Source organism: Fulmarus glacialis, unplaced genomic scaffold, assembly GCF_000690835.1.
Source record: "Fulmarus glacialis isolate BGI_N327 unplaced genomic scaffold, ASM69083v1 scaffold7815, whole genome shotgun sequence".
Classification (NCBI taxonomy): Eukaryota; Metazoa; Chordata; class Aves; order Procellariiformes; family Procellariidae; genus Fulmarus; species Fulmarus glacialis.
In genome coordinates this window covers 25,114-51,374 of record NW_009211095.1, presented here as the reverse complement: position 1 = coordinate 51,374, position 26,261 = coordinate 25,114, and the positions used below count along the sequence as shown (strand labels likewise).

Genomic DNA, 26,261 nt, shown 5'->3' with positions numbered 1-26,261 from the left:
ATATATTACAGAAATGCCTATTATTCACTTACTTTAGACTATAATTTTGCACCATGCTTAAGAATCTGTATGTGTGATATTCTATTAAACTAATAATGATCTTGTTTATATGAGAATTCATTAAAACCCCTTTCTAGTTTTGGCACTAAGGCTCTGACAAGACTGCCAAATTTTCTGTGCATGTAAGAGCATTTAGTGAAATTACGTTCTACTGTATATAACAGCTCACATGGAAGAAGAAGGATCACTCACCACATTGTAATAGCTTTTGTTAATTGCAGACGTATCAAAGCCTTTAGGTGGACTCTTCAATGTACCTGATTTGGGGGAGACCGGTTTTTCTGAAACGTAAGATATTTTTGTGTCAATGGGGTGCAATTTCATAGCTCAACACTAGAGGTCAAACAAACTGCTTTAAAATATTTATCATAAGACAGAGTGAAAATAGTGCTTCACTGAGAAACGTACATACTTGTGCTTGAAATTATTGGTAAAGAATCAAAATAGTTCATATGTTCACAATGAATGAAACTCTAGCCTCAATGAAGGCAAGTAGAAAAATTCCCATTCTTTTTCCTGGAACCAGAAGTCAGTTAATAAAACTAGCTTTTCCAAAATTATTTTTTAAAAACACAACATTATCACAGAATGCAATTAAAAAAAAACAAAAACAAAAAACAAAAAACCTACACACAATAGGCATTTCCAAACATTACACACACTTTCAAACAAAAGTAGTATTAAGTTTTAATATCAATTTAATGAACTGTGTAAAAGCAAGTGACCAATCAAAGGCTGAACATACCAGAGGTGGAACACTACACTCAGTCTGGTTGAAATAGAGAATCAAAACACTATACAAGTAGTGGAGTGACTTACCAGATGCCTATCCCAGAAAATCGTCTTTTAAAACAAATTATCTTTTATTGTTAATGAAGTCAAAAATAAAAATGCTTATGCACTTGAGAACAGAGTCCATCATAACAGTAAATGCAATCCTTCCTACAATCCCATAGTGAATCTACCCCTCAATAATGCATGCTCTTCCTGGAAGGACAACGTTAAGTCTGCAAGATCAAAACAACAGTCCTGAGAGTTGTCTGAGTGCTGACTCCCAGAATGGAGAGTCACAAAAAACACACTCCTAAAGGCTCCCCTCCCACCTCTACCATTCCTCTAAGTCAATCACAGAGGAGCAAAGATGAGGGGAGAGACAATCAAAAGCATCATGCTGCATGCTGGAGAAACAGCAATTAAGATTTACAGCATCTCTTTTTACCTCTGACACTTGACTTTGCACACAACCAACAGAGAATGCTTATGAGACTGTATTTATCAGGCAGGACGTTATGGTGTTTCGGTTTGGTTTCTTTAAATAAGCAGGCTTGTCTAATATGCAAATTTCAAATAAGTATTTGAGTAATTTGTATCCAAACAACAAAATGGCAGATTGTCAAAAAAAAGAAAAAGCATCATCAAAACATACCTACTGAAAGTTTTACTTTTATTTTAAAAGCAAGCTCCTGTTTCAAACACATTTTAATAAAGATATGAATAATTTAACTCCAGTTTACCTGATACCTCAGGCCACTAAGAATAAATTAAGCAAGTCTCAAATACAGACCTGCCTTTCCAGGAGAAGCCCAGTCAGCCAAGCTAAGGGCCAGCTATGGGAAATTCCCATGGACAGTAAAGCTGACCAGGGAACCACCACCATAAGCAGAACAGCACGTGTGGTATCAGGCTCTGCTGGACTGTACCTTGGGTAATTTAGTGCTTCTTCAGGCTGCCCAGTTGCAGCCTCATGGATGTTGCAATCTCAGGTGAGCTGACTACAGATGCAGGCCACCCTTTCGTCTCCAGTGCCAGGAGCACCGGGCAGGCTGGCTGGATCTGAGGCTTTAGCCAGCAGCCCGTAAGGAGCAGCTCAGGCCCCAAGAGCACGCACGTGCTATCTTTGAGGGGATTTTCTCTGTATTGCACTGGAACTCTCCTCAAAGCAGCTATTCTAAAAATAAAATATGGTCTTAAAACTGCCAAACATGGGCAAAACATTTCTCCTTACCATGTTCAGAGATGACAGTAAAATCCTTTTGGTTAATATCCCCCACCCACCCCCCAAGTCAGCTATAAGCTGACAGCACAAAAAAACATCAGCCCCAGCAGCTATTCAGCTGGGAACACTGATGCTCTCAGCCACCAGCCCTGCAGTACGTACGTGCTCTGCTATACAGCCAAGTAATTCCAAGTGACGGGACTCCTCCCATCCCCTTAAAACAAAACCATAAACCCAAGCAGATTTGTCATTAAATGCTGAATGTGGAAGAAGCACCTAAAGTCATGTTGTCTGTACAGCTACTCATTTATTTATTTATATATAATGCTACTCATTTATGGGACAATTAAAACTTGTTTCTTAGTCCTGAATGATGAAAATTATGTAGTTTACACAAACTTGGTAATTTGCTTTCATTCTCTGTGGAAGCTCTTGACTTATCCTAAAATTTATAGTGACTTTCAGGTCCACTAAATACTTAAAGGTTTATTAATCATGTGCCAAAAAGCATGAAAGGAGAAACCAGAGTTATTTAAGGAAAAAGGTAAATACTTGTCACTGAATTTTATCATAATACAGATGTCTGACCCTTGTTAATCTGGAGAAAGTTGGCTGGTCATAGAAATCTGGCTCTTCTTCCAGCTACTTTATCATCTTAAATGGTGTAAAAATACTTCTCGTCCCCTAACTTTTTCTTCTCCTAAACTGCTGAAGAAAATGGGAGATTTTTTGCTGAAATATATAGAGTCATTTATATTATAAACTAGCTGTTTAGCTGATTCAGTTATCCATCAGAGACACACGATCAAATTCAGATTTAAAAACAGGACAAAAAAGAATCACATTCAAATCATTTTGCCTGAACAGCCATAATCAACATTCAGCTTTTAAAATGCAAAGGCCATTTCTATTGTAGAAATACAGAATTAGACACAGCAAATCAGTCCAGCTGTCTATCACGTCTGGTATTCTGCCTCCAAGCACTGCCTTGCTTCATAAGGAGGAATAAGAAAGAGTCTTGTTGCAATTATCTTATTGCACAATGCATTACACAGAAGAAAATCCTGATCTTGCACATAAGAAATCACTTTCTTAGCATAAACAAAGATAAGTGTTATTTATTATCCTTCATGAGAGAACATTAGAGTAGTTTTGCAAATATATAGCATAATTCATTAAACATTTCAAGCAGGTGTCACCCCCATTCAGCATACTGGGAACATACACAGATCTTATAGGTCCGTAGGTCTATGAAGTCCATAGGTTTCTGAAACATCAGCAAAACACTGGCACCTTGCCCACTCTAACATGTAAGTTCTGTTTCTCAAAGCAATGGAAGAAAGCAACCTGAGCCAGACACCAAGTCTTCCCATACAGAAGATTCTTCCCTTCTCCCTACTTTTCTCCCAGTCACAATGTGAATCCGTTACATTAACACTGAAAACACAATGAAAACATGCACAGCGTATGGTCAAATCCAAAGCAAAAAAGCATCTACTCAAGTACTGGAAGAGACCATATCCAGCTGATGACTGAAACCAAGAGGTAAGTTACCACTATCAGTTTCTTTCCTGATCCAAGCATTACATTCAACTGCACTCAGCTACACTTGATAATGCTTTGAAGTGTCTAGTGGCTAATGATAAACCAGATAGAATTCACTTAACAGATCATCTTTGGGTGGAGAGTGAGGTTGGCACAGGCTTCTTAACATTATTCTTCCAGCAAATAATTGTTCTCAGTAGAACCTAAACAACTTAGAGCAGCTGCTTCTGTAACCTTTCCCTAAGTAGTACATAAGATGACACGAACTCTCCAAAATGAATTTATCTTATCCTTTACAAACATCTGCCTTTCTAAGTGACTGTAAAAGGACAATTTACCCAATCCTTCCCAATGTTTTGTTTCACTCTCTTTTCATTTACATGCAAGTATTTCTTTTACTTGCCTTCAAATTACTTGTCATTTTCACATTCTCTCCTCTCTCTCTTCTGTCATGTCTCCAGTTTATGTCATATTTGTTTTCATGCAACAGTCTACTTCATACTACTCCGCAAAGCACTCCTTCAGGACATACTTTACTAAAGCATTTCAACCCTACTGCTGCAAGAATATGACTGTGTGTTTCTGCCATTACTAGGCTATGGTGCATATTCTAGATGCAAAGACCCGATTTGGTCTATTTCACGCTATAGTACAAGAGGAAAGATGTGCCAACTGGGACACCAAAAGCTATGTGGTCCCTATTAGTGAAGTGCTACAAGCAAGCTCTGTCTCTCTAGACTAATCGGTTCAAGTCCAACACCAGGAGGGCAGTCCTAAACTTGTTCCCAGTTCTCAAGCTGGCTTAACGTGCTCCACTCTGCAATGTGGACACTACCAATGCTTCTTCCCTAGTAGTATTCACCGGTCCCAACCTCTATTCTATTTATGCCTGTAGAATAACACAAGAGAACAAAATACCCCTCCAAGTGTACATGGTTGGGGAGAGGAAAACTAGCATTCTTGGTGGCTTTTTCTTTTTTTCTTTTCTTTTTTTTCGAAGTTAAAATTGTATCTGTCCTTCCTTCATGCACCACAGGATGGGAACAGCAGATACTCTACTCTTCCACTACACTCTGGCCTTTTCCCACAGATTTTTTTTTTTTTTTTTAAAACATCCAACCAGAAGAACCACTAACACTGTAATTTGCACTAGGCCTGATACTAACAATAACTGTCAAGAAAGCATAACGGAAGAGAGGCTAGGACAGTAATGACACATTAATTTCTTTGAGAATTAGAATAAAGTTTGTGACATATCAAATGTCATTTTTCAAAGCTATATTCCCTTCTGCATAATCTCATGCCATTTAAATGGATTACACTTTGATGAAACCCAGCAAGTGACCATGTGATTTTTTTAAAATCTGATTAACATCTAACAGTAGCTAAGCAAGCACATCCCATTCTGGCTAACCCCTATTCTCTTGATCACAAGGGAACTCCCAAAATGAAGTCTCCAAACCTCTCTACTGTGCAAGACAGAAGCAGCGGCGTAAGAGACAAGACTCCACCTACACCTTCACCCCTCCCTGCTCCGTTTTATATAATAAAAAAAAAACTCAATAAGGCCACACTGTCAAATATCTAACAAATTTCCACAGTATAAATCTTTTACCCTGTGTTATGTGTAACAGTATGGCAAGATGAAAATAAAGTCCTCTCACTTCAAAGTACTTCCTGACTAGTGATCAAAGAACATTAAAAAAAGGCAAGATGTTACAAGGTTTTAAAAGGGAAATGAAAACATGTGCCCAGGGAGGGAGGGAGAGAGAAATGGACCATCTTTTTGATCCTTACAATATAGGCACATACCTGAAAAGAAACTACTCTTTCTTTTTTTTTTTTTTTTTTTTAAATCTTCTATTTGTAAGTTTCATCATAAGTACTACAATAGCAAACAAATTCTCAGGGCAGGGCGGGGCAGGAGAGAGAGAATAACACTTATAAAGCAAAATAAAAACCATTTTACATCTCAATCAAATTTATTTCACCAAAATTTACAGAGTCATCATCCAGCCTAAGAAAACTAAATGCTATGCTTTGCTCAGTAATTTCAGTATCTTTCCTATAAACATGCATACATGTATTAGCATTCTGTGCTAACACTAATCATTCTGGTACAGCTAAGCAAACAAGTCACAACATAGTAAACACAGGCACAGCTTCGCCATGTTTTAGCTACTCTGAGATACCTTATCATGTAACATGCTCTGCTTGTGCAGTATATGTAATGTAATTTCCTTTTCTTCCAAAATCTTTAAGAAAGCAATGTGGGTAAAGGCAGTTCCCATTACTAAGCTGCACATCAAATTTGAGCATTCATTCCCTTCATGGCAACTCTTTCATACCGTCAGTATTCTGAATTCCCGCTCAGGAAAGACAACTACTGTTATATCATAATTTCAGATTATCCCGTATTTTTCAGGTTCTCCTTCTAGCTCTTTCTTCCTTTCCTTGAATATCTAACTTCAGAGCAACCGTACAAGCTAAGATTACAAACATACAGTTATCTGACATTAGAGAATATTTTAATTTAGAACAAAAATCCATTTATCTAAACATCTAATGTCTATGAATTGTATTAATTAAAACAAAACCACACATAAAGAACTTCCTTCCTTTCTTCTGTTACCCAGTTTGCTGAAGTCAGGTTACAGCAGACTGAAGGCATTTATTTCATCAAACCCACCATTTCCCAGGAGCTCTCCAAATAATGCATCATCAAAAATGATAACACATAGCATTGCCTGTACAGAATTTCTAACTAGTTGCAGTATTTTCAGCCACATTTGAGAAGAAAGAAGGGTGGAGTCATACTGTCAAGGCCAGAACATTTTACAGAGTATTTTGAAGCCCGATTAGATGTCCAGGATGAACATTTTGTTCATAAAGAGACCTTAATCAAGAGCAAGTATTTCAACAATCCTACCCTGATCTTTAAATCAATTCATTATACCACTGACAGAAAACACATTTTGAATGTGAGCTTGCAAGACAGCAAGTTCTACTAGCTCATTTTAAAATCCATCAGGGGAAAAAAAAAAAAGCACTTTTGTTTTTTAACCGCATGCTCAAAGCATGAAGGCACTTAAAACATTTCTGAATTAGGAAAATCTTGAAGTGAGGTATATATAGTTGCCAGGAAGTCAAGAAAAACGGATAGTGAAAGATTATCAACTCAAGAAATGTCAACCAGTCTAATGAAGACTAGCAAAAATGAGCAGGGGCACAGGAGTGCCACAGAGACTGTCAACCCATACATATAACTTAGATGAAACTTGCCACTAACACCCATCAGAGCCATTCATCTAACTTCAGAGCTTCGTGGTAAACGGCACTACATCGCTGTTTCAACAAGGACAGCAGAACAAAGGAAGTCCAGCCTCAGGACACAGTGGCAATGAGCTCTGATACAGAAGGGAGGAGAATTACAGAAAAGCCCTCTCTCTAGCACCTTCAACATTACCCACAAAGTAGAAATCAGTTGAGAATAGAAATGTTCATAACAAATTCCATGGAAACAACCAAGAAAAGGGAAAGAAGGAAAACAAAAAAGAGAGAGAAAGAGAGCAGCAAAATGAGAACAATAAACTTGAAGTAAGAAGAATTCAGTAAACTTAAAAATAAGGGTAAAAAAAGGATTCCCACTAGTGACAATGTAAGGAGAAAAGGCTCACAAGAACGACAAGTCCTTTAAAAATTAGGGGCATGTCAAAGAAAGACCAGGAAAAGTAGATGCAAATTGACATGATCAAATATCACAAATACTACAGTGACCTACACAAAAAGAAGCAAAAGTAACTAGAAGTAGTCAGGTCACCAGTTGAAATACAACTAACATGGACATAAAGGTAGCAGCAACAAAACATTCCGCAGCATACATACATCAAGGGGGAAAGCTGATCTGCAACTCAATAGGGAAGAAGAGTTATTAACAGACATCAAGAAGCTCTTAATATGCCATGCTTCCTTCTACCACCCGCCCATCCTCATTATAAAAAGGTCAACTTCAGACAATTCAAACACATACCTACAAAGGCATAAAAGCAGGTTAAAACTAGTATTTTGATAAATTAAACAGTACCTGCTGTGCTGATCTGGCAGTAAGAGAACTAACTACATCCATGTTTGAAACCACAGAGGATAAGTGAAGTTCCATAAAGTACTGGAAAAGGCCAAACACAGTAATTGTCTTTAAAAAGGAGGAGAAGAACAGAGAAAGCTAGAGAGCTACAGGTCAGTCTTTTTAACTTCGTAATAGTCAGTAAATGCACATAAAACAAAAGCAATGAACTCAACTGCCTGAGAAAGAGAAAGGCGCAGGCACATACTCCCTTCCATAGAAGCAACTGAACATATGCGAGAACACTCCAAGAGTGCAAGAGGTCTCGCAGAAGCCAGAAGGAGCAAGCCCTTATAGCACAGGGAACATACCTATACAGCAAAGGGAAAAGAAGAGCTTAGCATAAAACTTTTCTGATGGTGAGAAGTGAAAGTTAAACCAGGGACTAGAAGCAGTTCATCTCAGCCCCCAGGAATGGGACAGGGTTGCAAGGACTGGCAAGAATCAAACTGCACTTGGTACTAACGTCGGCCCCACAGCTTGCTGGTTTTCCTGTTTAGGAGAGTTACTTTACCCAAGTGAAGTATTCTTAAAAAAACAAAACCAACCTTAATTTCAGTTGCTGGCAACTTTTGGTTCTCATATGTTCACTGTTAAAAACTACTTTCACTCTGGAGCCTAACTGCTGACCCAGGTTCCAGTCTCAGGAGTCAGAGGAGATCAAAACTGATGAAATCTAAACAAGACTTCTGCAGCAATATTTTAAATGAATAATGATGGGACGAGATAGTCATGATGGCTGAGAGAGACTGCTACAACACTACAGACAAGAAAAAATAGGCTTCAGGAATTGTTTTTTAGGATAAGCTGCATCTGAGAGATCTCTGAAGAATATTAAAGTTAAGTCTTACATCATGACTATGCCTAAGAGGATCTAGTTGAAAATGACAACGGAGTCACAGATCTAAGACTCTAGCATTCTGCAAAAACAGACTGTAGAGAGCAAATCAAGGAAGAAAATAAGAGGATGCAAGTGGAGGAGAAAGAGTAAGTTTAAAAATGGAGTTTTACCCCCACAACTTCAGTTTGCAATCACGCAACTGTATGGCTACCTAAAAAAAAAAAAAAAAGTCATGCCAATGATTTTAGCATGGCCCAAAAGATGTGTGTTTAAAACGGAGAGAGAGACAGAGAGAGAAGATGTCACCCACGTCAAGGTCCTGGTGGATTAAAAAGCAATGTTAGTTCTGATATTCAGTCATGAAGATGACATTTACAGAAGGCACTTTCAGTGTATGAAGTTCAAAATAAAACTTCAGTGGAAGAGTGAAGCCTGTATAAAGAAAAGTTGAAGGCACATGAACAATAAAGAAAAATCACAAACACATTATCTTTCAAAAACTGTCACTAACTTTTAGTAGAATTTGGTAGAATTGGGGATTTTTCCTGAGTTTGTTTGCCTTTAAGTAATGGGACATGTTTAGAGATTTTTTTTGCTGTAGTTTGTTGTTGGTTTCAGGGGGTTTGTTTTGGTTTGGTTTTGTTGTTATTAAAGAGATTTGCAGGAAACTTCTCACTATTTAAACCCAAAGCACCAATTCAAAGTACGTCAGAGCCAAAATCCAGCATTCTAGGAATTTAGACTGAGGAAGTCAGAGCAGCCCAACTGTGACAGAGACAGACAGACAAGTAACAGAATGGGGGAATTTTCTGCATGCTTACTGTTAATTCAAAACTCCTAGACCACTCTATATAGCGAACTGGGGTGGGGGAGTATGAGTTCCTGAGTATTAATGATTATTGTGAATGAAGTTCAGTAAATACAGTCAAGCTTAAACAAAAAGCATTACAATTTTTAATGAATCAACCAACTATCAACCTCTACCCAAAGCAAGAATTTGTACAAATATGCTCTCCTTCAAAACTCACCATTTGATTTTATTTCTCGTACGTAGTTACTTGGAAACCACCCTGTTTTGCCATTTAGAGTTCCTTCCCACCAGCCTCCTTCTTCTACTCTTGTAACATGAATAATATCGCCTTTTGAAAAAGAAAGTTCATCTTCATTTGTCTGTTGAAAATTAAATTTTGCTCTCACCACCAACTGATGGTTGCTGTTATCTGTCATGTCCTAGTAAGCAAGAATAAAAAGAACAAAAAGATCACGTTAGAGATTTAAACAATTATTCCATGAACAAAACAGGAGTATCCATAAAATGGAAATAGCCTCTCCTCCACACACAACACTCCCCACATGTTTTTACTCTAAGCATTTGTAAGGGATGATTTGCCATTTCCAGCATTTCTGTCATTTTTAATCTATGGATTTGTATCAGTCCAGGGAGTATATCGTCTTACTACAGCCCCTTCAAATAAGAAGGGGGTAACAGAGCTAAAATGAGAATCATTCTCACTCCCCCCAAAAAAATCAAATTCTGTTTTCTATATATAGCATAAATTGGAACTGCCTTTGGCAACTACAAAGAAACAACAGCTTTACATTAGAGAGTTTTTTTTCTAAAACTTTCCCAGCTGGGAAGAGGGCAGAACTGAGTTGGACTTAATTGAATTCTGGATATAAATAAAGAGTTTGCAGCTTAAAACTTCCCCCGACCCCCGTAACAGATCAGGTTGGAAGGTTCCACACCTGAATGTGCAAGTCTCCATGGCCTGCCAATGGAGAAGGACAGCATTCTTCCACAAAACCCATGAAACAGTTACGCAATTTACATTGAATAAGTACTCACAAATCATTTGCCTCAAGTTTAGCAAAGCTGCAAGTCTGCAGCATGTCAGACTTGCAGCTGTCCATCCATATATATATATATATATATATGCTCATCCCCTATCACAGATGTGAAGGCAGATTATCGCTCTATCGTAACAACTAAATGTTAATAGCTACTTCTTAGAAGTCTTTCAAATTAATGATGTTCATATTCGGCATTTTGTTCTTGGATGTCAATTTTGAATATCTGCATCATTTAAGCATTTCATGAGAGTTAGGACAAACTTTTATGCTAAAAAAAGCTAAATAACTGGACAGCTTTAAATAATCCAGATACAATCCATTGCACTGGAACTGAGAGAACAGGACTACAAATCACGTCTGTCTCTATCATAAGGAAGGATCAATACCTGCATTACCAAAAAATAACTTAGTGAGAAAATGACTGTGTAAGCAATCCTAGTCAGCTATCCAGGTAGCAGAATTTCACCTACATGTTGTCTATATAGATGAGATGATTAAAAGACGTACTACGTAATGTCACTGGGATCATATAACATGTCAGCTTAATTCATATCCACAGCAGTCATGTTATTGTATCATAAATCAATTTAACAATCAGACTTTTAGTGGCTGAGAAACTGTAAGAAAATGAAGGCAACACAACTCTGAAAACATGCAGAAAGCCCCAGGATATGGCAATTCACAATGTCTGACAATTAGATCAGCACATTTTCAAACAAGTGCCTCTGCCTTAGTCCTCTGCTTGCACATCATGTGCTTTCATCCTCTATGACTGCTCAAGAAAAAGTTTTGCCTTAGTAAACGGTAAAAAGCCACAAAATGAGCAGCAACACTGTACAGTGACACCAACTACAGTCCCTTTACTCTGCCATGATGGCTCTCCAGTAGAGGAAACTGAGCACAAATTTGGTGAGAACAGTTCCAAACTGATCATCTACAGCAGCAAAACCAAACTAAGAATATCCCAGGTTTTGGCCACTAGCTTTCTTTCCCTCCTCGCACTTCTCTGCCCCTTTGCAACATTCTGCAGAGCCGCTCAGATCACCAAAGTGATAGAAGTACTTAAAACTCTGATTACTTCAGTAATCCAGCTAACAGCTAATCCCACAAACAGTTGCATCAACAGAACTAAGTGGGTGGTGAACAGCAGAGTGGGAGCTGGAATTAGTGGCCTAGGGCAAGAACTTGCAAGGGCTCTGCTACTAGAGAAAACACATCAAACCACACCTAAGAAAGCTTAAGAAGAGCACTGTGTTTAAAGTTTCACGTAGCAATCATCACATAGTTCAAAACAGCCTCCTTCAAGCATGGAAAAAGCAGTTTACAGTAGGGATCTGAACCCTCCTTGCAAACCTTTTAGTCACTAAAAGCACCTTTCATCATAGTTAGTTTCAATACAGCACTCCATCCTGATTTCAGCTGTACTGTAAAACAACTGCCCATACCACTCAGTTACCTGAAGGCTCGTTGAAGGATTCACCTTGAAACATAACAGAAAACAGGAAATAACTACCAATACTGCCAACATTAAAGGTACCACCGTTGCTGAGGTTTGAATATCCTTCAATCATCATCCCTAAACTCACAGTCATGGAGAAAATGAGATTTTTGCCTTTGAAAAAGCAAGTCCTTATACTGAAAAGTAAGAAATAAATCCAGTAAGATACTGTGTATGCAGACAACATGGAGTGGTAAGAGAGGAAAAAAATAATTAGAAGTTCACAGAAAGCTGCATGTATTTTGGAACATCGTAAGAAAAGCTGCAAAAATAGAATGTCACAGGCTTGAAATACAGAGGTGAGAAAGAGGAAACAGTTACTTTGCTACACTATTGTTTACTTATAATCTTGCTGAAAGAAAAAAAAAAAAAAAAAAAATCACACCACAGCATGTTTAATTTCTTCTAGAACTTACCAAACTCCGATATTGTCCCTGAAACAGTTTTGAAGTTCTACTGTGTAAAGACTGGGATCCCAGAGAATCAAAAGATTTTATCCGATGAGATGAGGGACGTGCGCATACAGAGTCACTGCCCAGCCCTATGTCTGTAGGAGGGAAAAAGAAAGTAAATACTAGAATTTGAGAAATCTGCATATAACTTCTGCTTACTTCTGTAAAACTCATGTGCTTAAAGCAGATTTGATGTATCTGTAGCTGTTCAATAATTCAAGATTAAAAAAAAATAGCAATAAATGATCTGAAATCTGAGACACTGGCAGTTTCTTACCCACACAGACAGGAAAACAATTAGAGCTGTTTAGGAAGAGGAGGGTAGGGTTGTATTTCTCCATTCCTACTCACTACCAGTCTGTTTAAAGGTAATTAACCAGCATAATTTTAGCTAGTGGCCAAGAATTTTGAATGCATAAAACTTGCTTGAAGTAAAGCCAGCCACATCTGTTTCTTAGCTCTTCCCCCACCACCACCATCTCTTTCTCAATTAAAACATTCCTTCCACTGTCTTTTTTCCTACGTTCCTTTGTCTCGTCCCTTTTTTGCCAACTAAGCTATTTCTTCTTCTTTGGAGGGAGGGGGAGGGATAGGAGCAGTAGAAAGGAAGAAAGCTGCTTGCTCGATAAAAACAGCACCCCCCCCAAAACCTCTCCTCTCTTTCATTTGTCTCTACTCCGAGAAGCACACCCATTTGAGAGATGTTCATCTGAAGGGCAGTGTTACGTGCTGTCAGGGTGCCGCCGGGCTCCCTGTGGATCGGGAGACATCGAGGGGGTGGCAGGCCAGGGCTCATCCCACTGCCCCAGCCAGGAGCGGGGCAGCTGGGGCACCGGGGCAGCCCCAGCCCCAGACATTGGGCACCTGCCTGGGGATGGGGTGTTGGCCCACCCACGGGTGGGGTGTCCTCATGCGGATTAGCAGGCCACAGCCAGACAGGGGACAGGCTCCACCGAAAGCGGCTCCTAAGGGCCGGGGTCAGTGCTGGCCATGGTCTCCCGCAGCGCTGCTGGAAGCCTCTCCCCAGCGTTATGGTGGGATGGGGGCTGCTCCTGGCTGCACCAGCTCCCCCAGCCCTCACAGACAAACCCCCAGGAGGGAGATGCTCCCAGGGCCCTTGCAGAGCTGACATGTTACAGCAGACAAACATTGCTCCTTTGCACGAGTATGGCAAGTCATTCCTTTTCCTCATGTTTTCCCACATACAAGGAAATCATTCAGTGAGCATCTGAGCTTCAAGGAGCCCCAAAAGCAATGCAGTATTTTCTGTCCCAAACTTAGATGTTTTCACTAGACTACATGAGCATCCCAACTGCTCTCCTGGTTTTTATGCCTCTGTTACTCTCTTCCCTAGTAGTCTGCTTTGCTTCCAACACTCTACCTCCATCAGAGGTGTGCACACACAACTACAGTCTCTCAGTTACTTTCAGACTAAAGCAGACAACGATTATGCAATCCTAGTTATTTTTGGTCACAGGGAAATACACACAGGTGCAGTCCCATGAGGAGACTGGTGAACAAAACACATCTGCTGTTCCATGTCAAACCTGAAGGGAGAATTCGATTCATCTTAACTGGAAAGCCTTTCAACTTCAGCACGGCATCTAACAGCAGCCAAGATGCAGGAGGAGGGAAAGGGTTTTAGATGGACATGAACACAGAAGGAAAAAGTGTTGACAAAGGATGCTCCAAGTCCTCAGTGACTGAGCAGAGAACACCTTCCTCGGGTACTTCTTTTTAAATAGTCTTTGTCATCCTTCAAAAATCACTATCCTTCAAAAAAAACTACAAATATACACACCCTAGCCAAGTAGTGCAATATTATAATTATTCATATTAAGTTGCATATTTTGTATGGATAGTATCGTTACACATTGAAGTCATAAAAGACCTCACATTTTGTGAGCCTGCTTTCCTAAAAGCATTTGAAGGCCATTGTATAAATATAAACACTGGTGATTATAGTCCATTACAGAAAGAACTTACATCTTTGTTTTCACAGACGGCCGGGAGAGAAATGGGACTAGATCATGGGCTTCGTTTGTAAATCATAACTTTATGGCTAATTGTAATGCTCCCAAAAACTTTAAAGTTGCTGTAACCATCAGTAACTAATAGAACTTAAGGATTGTAAGTAATCTGAAGCATCTCCATGTCCAGTTTGCTATGTTTCCTATCTGCAATCAAGTAGAAGAACAGACACACCACCAAATCCAGCATTACACCTTGACACAGTTCACCTAGGAAAACAGGATCAGGTTTATTCATGGCAGTGTGGTCCAGCCTCTAGGCAACCCTAAAACACACTACTTGGAAATTGTTTAAGTGTGGCCTGATTCCTGAAATTTTCTAGTTCACAACAGCAGGTCTAACACACCAACACAAGAGCACCTTTTGAGGCTTGAATTAGAAACTGCATGGGTCTGAGCTGAAAAGAAGGAAAATTATTACAAACAAACCACACGCAAATTGCAAATATTGTTACCAATAATATCTGAATACTTTTAAATTAATTTGAACTTTTTATAGACTTTAAAAGGCTTGCAGACCCCATGTATCCATTAAAGTTTCCATTAAAATACCAAATAAATATGTTCAATGAATTTCTCAATGGGACTATTGTCAGAAAAGAATTCAACTCTGCTGCTAAAAACTCTGTTGACTGGCAACAGAATGTGCACGTTTGACAAATATTAATTGGTAGATTTCACAGAAGCTTCACACTTCTACCCATCCATCCAAAGACTTCAAGGGTTTGTAACACCCTTTCTTCTTCTCCACCATCATCTCAGCTTCCCTATACCAGTTCCTCTCCCCTTATCTGTCTATGAACAGCAACTGGTACCTTGATCCTACCCCTCCTGAACTTAAAGAATTTGATGGAGTGTGAACACAGGTATACCTGAAATTCTTGCAGACCCAGATGGGGATCTGAAAGCCATCTTCCAGTACTAGAGCAGGGAGATAAAGTCTAAAATGCCTTCTACATAGTCACCCAATTAAAGAAAACTGGAAAAACAGTTGGTCAGGAAGATTTATGCAGCTCTGCTTGCTCCTAGGAATGAGGCAACACCACAGTTCACATGTGGTTTTGATTTTTGATTTCCATCCCACCACCACCCCGCCTGAAAAGGATCAGCCTGTGTCCTTTCTAAGGCCAGCTGCAATTGTGGCTTTTTGATGTGGGTATTAATCTATTGATGCCCAGACCAAACAGCCACACTTTTCCTCCCCTTTAAAGACAGCTACAGTCAGTGTACAGCAGCTTTAAAGATGTATTGAAATGGTTTACATTTGCACTTGCAGTTAAGATGAAAGGCAGTATCTTCAACTAGTGTAAGCAGCTACAAAGTCGCCAATAGTATTACTCCATGCCCATTCATTAGAACTAAGAATTTGGTTGTAAAACTCATTCCTAAGGGGTGTTTTCTGATGCAAGTAAGAAAAAAAATGCCACACACACACAAAAAAAAAAATCTGTTGTAATGGACCAGAGGAGTATTATAAAAGTGACAAGATACTTATCATATTATTATTAAACAAAGTAACACTGATCCACCACTGACTTTTCTATCAGCTTCCTTTTCCTCCCCACATAAAAATTTACTAGCATGGTCCATTTTTAAATAATCATCTCTCACCAGACTCTAACCTGATGACCATTACTGGAACTTGTTGCTGGCAATGTAAAACCCCAGCATAGAGCAGCAAAAAGGGCCACCGATATTAACATTTCTTGACTGTTCCAGGGTCCAGCTGACATTGTTTAGTACAGCCTCACCCTACAACAAAGCATGGACACCTCTCACCTGTGTGCTATTTCTACAGCACTCTCTTCCCTCCCATAGAATTTGAGGTAGGTGGTTTGTAACTTCTAGCTGCTACCTAAGTGAAACATGCGTGGATTAAGGGATCAGAGATGTTGGCTATCCTTTTGTTACTGTCAAGAAAGGATGGTGCTGGGGAATGAGGGAGCGGGGTGACAACACAACAAAACATTGACAAAAGTGTTCAAACATGGGAATGACAGAGGCAAAAGTCAACTTTTAGTATTTCAAACTGAAAAAAGGAAAAAGGAAAAAAAGATGGGGCCCTTTTCTAAGAATTCTTGCTAGCTAAAAGGCTCAGCCTTCGCTCCACTGCAAAGCTTCCTTCTGCAGAAGAGGAGAGAATCCAGAGAGGCCACTGCCAAAGTCATAACAACAAACTGCAACAAAGAAACTCTTCTAAAACACTGCACATGTTCATTTTATCATGAGTATAGCAACAGGTATAAATATACATTGATGTAAGTTGAAGGTAAGGTAAACAAGCACCAGGACATACCAGAATCTACTTACCTGCAGTCACCTTATTTAAAGCCACGAGAGAGCTGAGAACTTTGCTGAAATTCTGTCCCTGATACAGGTCATTTGCATCAAAAGTCTGAAAACAAAAGAACATACAGTAAGTCATAGAAACAAGCCTTTAAACTAAGCATTTCTATGCTATCATGCAAGCATGACTGTAGAAGCTATTGCCTGATCAAGGTGTCAGTTGTTCAGTGGCTGTCATGGACCAGTAAAACTGTGGGGTTTTTTCCCTTGTTTTTTTTTTTTTTTTTTTGGGGGGGGGGGGGCAGGGGGGAACCCAACTCGTTTTTAAATAGAAAGAGAATATAGAAACAGCTGGATTTGAGAAAAAATGAAGAACATATAAGCTAAAAATACAAAGTGTCATATAAATTACAGGAAAGTTGAATGAAACATAATTATCAAAAGAGAGCAGCTTTCCTCAGACAGTTTGGCCAAAAAAGTTACTGGGTACCATTACTCTTGGCATACTCTCCTTTTTCTGTAGCAGCTCACAGGCATTGTACCTGATTTTCGTAAAATATTTTTTAAATTACTACAACAACATGCATGCTATCTCTTTATTCTACAAGACACAGAGGAAGGCAGCATTCCTGAAAATAAATTAATTTTACAAAGAGTGAAGTTGCTGGATAGCTTAGATGGAGAATGAGGTTTGGGAAGGGGAGGGATGAAAGCTGGGGGTTATTTTATTTTTATTTTTTAACCGTGGGAAAGAGATCCAAATCTCAAACTACCTTGTAGAAAACACTGCAGTAACTTTCAAGCACTGGGTGATGACATTAAACATCTGGATTTTCAGGGGGAAAAGAGAAGATTAAAAAAAAAAAAAGACCCATAATATTCGCCTGAGGTAATGGAAACACTCATCCAAAGTCTCATGGAAACAGCTCTCGCAATAGATTCTGCATAGGTTGAAAGGAGTCACAGTATTCCCTTGTGCAAGACTAGAAAGAGGACAATAAGACAGCTATTACAGTTGTTCCAACTGATTTAAGAAACAGAAAGAGATTCAGTTTCCCCGCAGCATAGCTGCTTTTATCTAAAAAGTCAACAAAAACCTGTTTATTTTCCTGATAACGGACCCATCCCACCGGCACCATCAGAAAGCCTGTACCCCAGAAAGCAGCCTTCAGAGGCAGGAGAGGAAAAACCCATATTCCCAGGGGACAAGAGAGGAAGGGACAAAGGAAGGCTGGAAGGAGAAACAGGGAGGCTGGTTAAACCCAAGAGAAGTGAAAATTTTCATGAAAGCTACCTAAAGTAACCACAGAAGGGACTGCCAGACCGGTTGTGACTGGTTATGTGATCCACTAACAAAGGTAGAGCAGATTTGGGAAATGTTTAATGACAGTATTATTCAGTAAGGAAAAAAATCTCCCAAAAGCATTCACAGCATTTGAGGTACTTGCATATGTTAACATGCACATTTTTTCCCCTCAGACTGAAGATCATCTCTGGTCCCAGCGAGCAGCAGTTCTACCTCAGCTGTACAGGTGCTGACATCTCTCAAGCTCAGGGAGTACATATACAGCTCAGAAGAGCAATGCCACAAAACAGACACAAAATAAAGTGGAGACAAACACTAATATACTCCAAGCAGTTATCACTTACATAAAATAAATCAAATAACTATTTCACCAAGTTTCACTGGGCTACAGAAAATGTAAATACTACTCTTTTTTATTTTAAGCTGTAAGGAGCAAGGAGAGGGACCAGAGAATTGCCTAGATGTGAATTTTGTAGGGTTTTTCCTGAAACATGAGAAAATATTTTAAAACTATGTGCACAATAAAAGACACTAAGCAAATAAGTTATCTGATTTTACACAAAGAGACTAAAAATATGTTCAGTTTTATTAATAGCATAATTTATAATAGAGATGAGAAAAGATACCAATAAGGTAACAGCAGAACACAAAAGCAAACCCAGACTGGAGATAGCTTAACCACTGCTCGGGGAGGGGGTGGGGGGCTGAAATAATAAAGCTGTTAGGGAACAAGAAAGCATCAGGAGTGGTGTAAAATTTTCATTGTTAGCTATATGCTTATGGCAGTAGCTTTTAAACAAGCAAATGGAAAGTATGAATAGACTCAAAATAATGGCTCTGATCCCAAAAAAAAGAAATACAAGAGACACAGGCATTTGTGCAGACACCAGAACTGGATCAGAAAGGTACTACAGGGGAGAGAAAGGACTGTTAAAAAAAGGAATGTTTAAGAAAAAAGTTAGAAACTATAGCTTAACTTACAAAAATTTAAAAAACAAAACAAAAAAACCTAAATCCACTTTAAGCTCACCTTCATTCTGGATTCTGCTAGAGCCAAGAGCTCTCCAAAGTCAGGCTAACTGCAGAACAACAGGATGCGAGGAAGCCTCGTTTCCTGCTACACCAAGACTATAGGGGATACCAAGAGTGATTTGATTGGATCATCCCAACACGTATAGTGCCATTAAAAAAGCCTGTATCCAGGACATGCATCCAGTCTGCTACTTCACAGGAAACCACACAATGGGAGGATACGAGAAACATTTGCTTCCTTGCGATTTTACATAAAGCAATTCTGACAGGAAGCCACCCTCAGCACGCTTATGGCCAGTATGTTCATTAGTAGCACTTGATAGAGGGGGACGGGGACACGACACCCTCCAGAGAGATTTTCTCCTGACTTAACAAATGTTTAAGCATAAACTAATCTAGAGAGATAAAAAGTGAGGAAGAAAGCTCAGGTGCTCTAAAGTTTTGAGGCTAACTCGTTATGAGCTCAACTACTTGATTATAAAAACCTTGTTTCAAAAAAACCAAACCAAACAAAAAAAACCCCACAAACCCACACAACAAAAAAACCCACCAAACACTCATACCCTTCTTCTATCTTAGTGGAGGTTTGCTCATTTCACAATATGTTTGAAAACTCTCTCTGACATGAGTAAAAGCATTAAGATGCTTTAAGAGGAGCTTCCATGGGACTGCCAGAGAAAACAGTCTGCTCCAGGCTTAGAGAGAAGTCTGACTTGCATGTGGACTACCATCTTCATTCTGGTATTTACGGACAGATCAACTGTGAGTACTGACTCTTTACACATCATATGTTGATGTGAGAAAGAGTCATTCAGTAACTTCCCTATTCAATGTCACCGGATGACAAACATCCCCCCCATACAATATCCCCAATTCTGCGACTGCAAGAATCAAGGCTGAATTTTGAGATCCAAGTATCAAGCAAAGTTAATTTTATATGGCAAACTATTACCACATACACAAGGTCTGCATGCTAAATTATCTTCTCTAATACTAGCACAATCCACTTTTCAAATCATGTCAGAAGCACAATGTGAATCAAATTTGCACATGCTTACAACACCTCTTAAAACCTAAAAATGCAAACACTCAGAAAGATATTACCTTAGAAATATTGAGATGTCTTTTAAACATTATGTGACAGGCATAAATAGACATTAAACAAGGCTCTGTGGAAAAAATATTTCCAATACACCCTTGCTTTTCAGGCAAACAACATTCTCAACTCTACACCTGTGATGAAGTTTACCCTCTTGTTCATCCAATCTGTATCTTCCACCAAGACAGTCAGATAAAACATTAGTCAGGATGCGAGTATAAAACCTTCATAAATCACATCAGATGAGGACCCAGTCAAGCCAAACCTTTTGAACAAACTATTTAAATAAAATACCTTTGGTTTTAAATTCCACAGAATTGACCACCTGCAGATATGTCTTATAGAAGCATTAACATAAAGCACACCTATTGAATAAAGACAGACCAGGACTACATTAAGAGCCTTACATTGGGAACACTTTGCAATTTATAAATAGTTAGCTGGGAATCAATGAACATAAAGCTTAGCAGGCTCATCCCCGTATGCCTCTTACTATCTGCCTGTTTTCCTGTTCTTTTAACATCTTTCTCACATTCTTCTGTTCTCTCCTGGATTTCAACGTCTGACACATCAATATCCCAGGCAGATACTGTATTCTAGAAGGAGACCAGACCAAGGTCTGGCAAGGGGTCTTATGTGATCTTAACACTACACACACACTCAAGAGCACGCTGGCCCTTTCGGTCACAGGACACTGACTGCCAAAGCCTGTTGATTGCCTACCCTGACCCACAGATTCTGGCTTCCTTTTCAACACCCTCCACCAATTCCCAATATACAAGGCCTGGCTTTCCATAATTATGCCTGCATTTTTTGCCCCTAGGATTTCAACTGGCTGCAAACTTTATTGATAACAATTTTATGACCTCTTCCAGGTCATTAGTGAAATGTTAAATAACATGGTTGAGTACCAATGGCAGCAAATCCCCTATAGCAAGGTGTACATTGGATGGTCATTCCACATTTGTAATTGTATTAAAGCCTATTAATTAGCCAGTTTTTAAATTCATTTCATATGAGCCATATTGATTTTTCCATCATTGATATTTCTTAAAACACCAGACAAAATGCCTTAGAGATCCGTTTCATCCACATATAGTTGTTCAACTACCAAATCCATCCTCTCATTTTAAATCAAGACTGACCTCTGCATGCATCTGTTTAAACTCCATCACATCCAAAATGGCCATGGTAATACTTTCAGGTCATTTTAAGTCATCTAAACCACTAACCCTGAGTGGATGGAGACTTCTGTTCAAATGATGTTAGTGATCTAATAGAAATAAGGAAATAATACTAACACAGCAATGCTCGTCCCTCATACCCCTGCAACAACCAGTACCTACTGAAATTGGGAAAACATTAACTGAGGAATTAGTGAAAGGAAAAGGAAATTAGAAAGTAAGGTTGAGAATATACCTGGTGAGAGCAGACTAAGGCATACAGTAAGCCTGCAGCAGCATTCTTTTCCTCAAATCAGTCAGTTTCAAGGCCTCAAGTATCCTTTATACTATTTTATCCACCCCCTTCTAGCCCATTAAGTCAGAAGCCAGTTATGGAGGAATTATTTTTAAATTAAGGTATTTCTCCTGATAAGGCAAGGTCTACAACTGGAGACAGGGCAGAAAAAAAAAAAAAAAAAAAATGGGGGTGGTTCAGCCAAGCTTCCAGATACACACTTTTTCTTCAAATGTGTCTTCTACCAATCTTAATTTGCTTGTACCCTTAAACTACCAGAGCATCAGCAAGGCTGTATCTAACAGTCATAGTAAGAAAAGTTCATGTACTGGTTAAGAGTAAAATAGAAAGGTTTTTCTTAGTAAGTATTTCCTTGCTAGACTAGTGCCTTGAATATACACAGGTACAGTATTCTCAGTGAACATTAACATTTTAAGCATCTGTCTGACAAAAATAGGTGACAGCTTTCTTTACAGCACTGCACCATAAACTGCAGCAGCTGAGGAGCTCACTTACAAGCAGCCCAGACAGACATCTGTGCAGCACAGATAGGGCTGCTGCTGCTAACCTCGCCAGCCAGCCCCAAAATAAGCTGTACCCCCTAGGCTGTGTGTACTAAACTGGCAGGACACTCTCCAGCTCAGCTTGGTGGCCCGGGGCCCCTAGCGCAAAAGATTACAAGAACATTGGCTTGCTCACCCAGAGGAAATGAAAGGAAATGAGCAGGGTGGCTTGGCAAAGCGCAGCATGACCACATACAACGTGTCGCTCCACCTGTTCCTAGTGCGCAGGCTGCGGCAGTTTTGGCCATGGGAGCATGAATAAACAAGTGGTAGGAAAAAAAGCAACTCACAGTTAGAAACAGGTGACCTTCTTGAAAAACATTAAGAACTCCAACACCTTGCTTCGTTGCGCCACCACCCCCAGCGTATTTCTACCCCTAGAGCAGCTGGCAAGGGGAAGCTATGGAAGCCATCCACGGTCCACCTTCCTGTGATGACACCTAATACGCCCAAGCTGGAAAAAAGATCCCATAGGTAAGCCTACATGCAAAGCACAAATTTCTTCATTTATTCTCACATTAGGTCAGCTGTAAGTGGAGCTGTCTCATTCAGCTATTATGCAGCAGCTGTTCCTCGAGCTGTGAATTATCATCTGAAAGCTGCGGCAGTAAAAGGAGAGATAAGAAAAGCAGGGAACTATGACAACTGAGAGAGGAAGGGAGGGCGGGGGGAGAAGAAGAGATGATTACAAGTGTTCTGGAAATCTCTATGAAGCATAATGTTGCCCAAATCTAGTCTGCAGAGCACAAGGGCAAGCTAAAAAAAATTAAGTTCTGTTTCAAAAATTAAAGAGTAAGGCAAGAGGAAAAGTTTGAAAATAACTGGGAGAACAGACCTGCAAGTGCAGGATTTCTGTGTGATTCGGTACCAGTTCACAAGAGAAATTAAAACTCAGTGGTAAAGCATACAAAACTTAAGAAGAGATCTGGAATAAATTTTACTGCTCATATAAACCTGTTCCTCAAAAGTAAAAACTTAATTGTACTAAAAAACCTGTATCACCTAGAAAGCTTTATTTAATTCCTACAACTAAAAATACTTTTTAAGACCTAGTATCTTATCTACAAAAGCAGGCACAACCAGCAATAAAAATGCATACGGAAGTTTGTAGTGTCTGTGTGCAAATCTGCGTGCCCATGCATGTATCCAAATAAACATTTACAACACAAATCTGAAGAGGACAAAGGTTAAAAAAACCCTTATTTTAGAGTCCCTGAAGATGTACTAAAGCTTTCCAGCTCCAAGAATTTTTTGCCCAAACCAGCTGCACCAAAGCACTAATGATTCTGCAGAGCATGAATTTCAACTACTACATAACATTTTACCTAAGCCACTGCTTCAAAGTCAACATCTAAACATTGCCACATATACAACTTATTTTTCACCAACCCCAGCAGAAGTGGCATTAAAAAAAAAAAAATCTACACAAAGAAATACTAAGTTCCTTTTTGGAGATGAACTGTACAATTTCTGAGACTTTCCAAATCTGTCTGTTTTTAGAATGTGACACAGCAAGTTAGTATACTCAAATGAATTCTTTAGTAAGAAAGTCGTAGAATTTGGTATTTTTAACCATAAACTTCTAGTAGTAGCAAACCAAGATGTAATTTAAAAAATAGAAATAGAAAGGTTAGCACTGCCTACATTTGTATAAGCACGTAAGAAAACGTAAGCCTGTTCCAAATTTCTACCTGCACAGCAAAACAAGAACTACATCTCTCACACTTTCATCCTAAATCACTTTCAAATTGCTTTGTAGGTTTTCAATCTTATAGATGATACCACACAGTGATAATCTCAGCTGCCACAGAGAGAGAGACGTTCAGTGACGTATCATATTAATACATGATTGAGTACTAAGGCTTAAGGAAGCTCACACTCCTGGAACTACAGGCAAAAATAAAAGTTGTTGGAATTAAATTACCAAAGATAAAATTTGATTGGGACACTAAAGTTGAGATACCTCGGTACTCGCCAACGCAACAGGTTATACCTACTTGTTTTGCTGAAACAAAGCAATTGCATAAGCACCTTCTCATGCCAATGAAGAGAGGCACCTCAGCAGGGAGACTTGGCCAGAAACATACCCCGAGGAAGATTCAGCCCAGTTAAACTCACCTCTCTTTCTGATGTACACAGACAAGAACTATGTAAACTACTCTCCTAAAATAAATCAGGAAACACAGCTGGGGAAATCCAGGCCAAAATGCATGGAGAATACTGTGTGTATGTAAGATGACACACAGGACCGAGAAAAAACCCACAAAGTACATGCTTGGAAATAAATACAAACAGTTCTGCTATGAAGCAGAGTAAGCACTCAGTGATAAAAATGGTAAAAATTGATTTTTGGCTAATAAGTGCACAAGCCATCACAGACTGCCAGCGCATCTGATAAACAAGGACATGGTTAAATAGTCATACGTTCTGAGGAAAACCACAAGTGAAAGGTGAAGGATATCCTACTGAACTATAACTAGCTTTTCTTTCTAAAAGTAAGAACTGAAAACTCCACCTTACCCTTCTCCCAACAGTCCAATTCCTAAGAAGGAAAGAATTGAAGGCATTTGAATGAGGAGTAAAAATTAGACTCAAGCACTTCACTCATCTTGAAGTACGATGTCCACCTGCTTAGATGAAGGCCTGCTGTACAGAATAACAACAATACATTTTGATGACCAAGACCTGGTGCTCAGTTAACTACAAGTTACATTAATTTCCTAAATTTGCTGATGGGTTCTACTTAATATTCTGTGCTCTACTAAGCCAGTCGTGTACTCTAGCAATGCTCCAGAGGTCAAAGCTCAAGTCTCTGCACTGACAGAACTGCCTCAAGGAACCAGCAAGAAGTTTCTCAAGAGTGTTTTTCTTCCTGAAAGTGATTGCGTCATCTGACCCTGTAATGAAAAAACACATATACTTCTGCTGTGCTTATCAGCACAGATATTACAGAAAAATTGCAATGTGTCAGTAACCTTTTGCTAAAAAGAAGGCTCCTGCTTTCATAGCGTTTCTTTCAGACACCACAGATGACAAACTTAGTCAGCACCAGAGGGTGTGAGTGGACTAGAAGCCAAAACTGCCATGGGGATTGGATACAGTGCCACAGCTAATAAAAAGGCTGGCCCAAATTTTAGAAACAAAAGCAAACAAACAACAGCAAAACGCACAGAACTAACAGGAGACTTTCCCAAAAGAAACAGGCTGCAGAGAAGAAAAGCAGCTTCTAGGTCCTGCTTTCCCCCCCAAAAAGAACAGTGCTAACATCTACTCCAGGATTATGCTCGGAGTAGATGCTTATATCTAATGAAACCAGTTTCTTCGTATATGAGTAGTTCGTTAAAGATCAATGTACCAGGGGAAAGCCTTTAAGGTCAGTTTTTAGGCCTTTAGATAAGACAGATGCTGATAATTACTTTGAATTAGTTTTTCAATAACTTGCAGTTACAAAAAAAAAAGAAATGGCAGGTTTTGGTCTTACAAATTCAGGTGATATCTGTAACAGTATCAACTGGTCACATTTGCAAGACTACAATCCTTGTTACATGTGAACAACTGCAAGTCGTGGGAATGGCTGGTCACTTGAGTGGCTGCACTTTCTTTTCTTTTTTCTTTTATTAAATCACAGTAATAAATCATGGTTTTGGGAAGCTACTCCTTTATCCCACAGCTTCTGCTACGTCAGACCCTGTTGAGCACCCATCCTTCCACCAACTCCATTCAACACCGTTGTGACGGAGCCTCATGGAGAACACGAACCTTCTTGAGTTCCAGTTTAGAGGATGTCTATCGTGCCCTGGAGTACTAGGTAAAGCTCACAGGCAGATATCCGCCTTCTCCACCATAATTTATAGATAAATGTCATACTTGCAAGCAAACTTGCTGTAATGGAAGCTGCAAGCTGTTTCCCATCTTAAAGTATAAACATACATTATGGCTCCATCATTTTCATACATCTACAATTTCTTCCTGACTTTTCTTTTTTCCCCAATAATAAGTTAGAAAGAAACAAGTTAGGAAAAAGACTTAATGCAAAAAATGACGCTGCATAAACACCAGACCAACACGTCATGCTAACTGAAATTATCAAAAGCACTGAAAACGAAGGCTGACCTCAAGCT

General features: G+C 39.2%; 1 protein-coding gene across 1 annotated transcript in view; it reads right to left on the bottom strand.

Moving 5' to 3' along the window:
- Positions 1 to 19,053, bottom strand: part of ARHGEF7 (Rho guanine nucleotide exchange factor (GEF) 7) — a 76,314-nt gene extending 57,261 nt beyond the window's left edge. Inside the window, exons 1-5 of the mRNA XM_009577396.1 lie at positions 19,019 to 19,053; positions 16,707 to 16,791; positions 12,331 to 12,461; positions 9,594 to 9,795; positions 253 to 341 (exon numbers count right to left, since the gene is read on the bottom strand). Coding sequence (XP_009575691.1) covers positions 253 to 341; positions 9,594 to 9,795; positions 12,331 to 12,461; positions 16,707 to 16,791; positions 19,019 to 19,024 — 513 coding nt within the window. The 5' untranslated portion in view covers positions 19,025 to 19,053. The remainder of the gene's footprint in view (positions 1 to 252; positions 342 to 9,593; positions 9,796 to 12,330; positions 12,462 to 16,706; positions 16,792 to 19,018) is intronic.
- Positions 19,054 to 26,261: the final 7,208 nt, after the last annotated feature.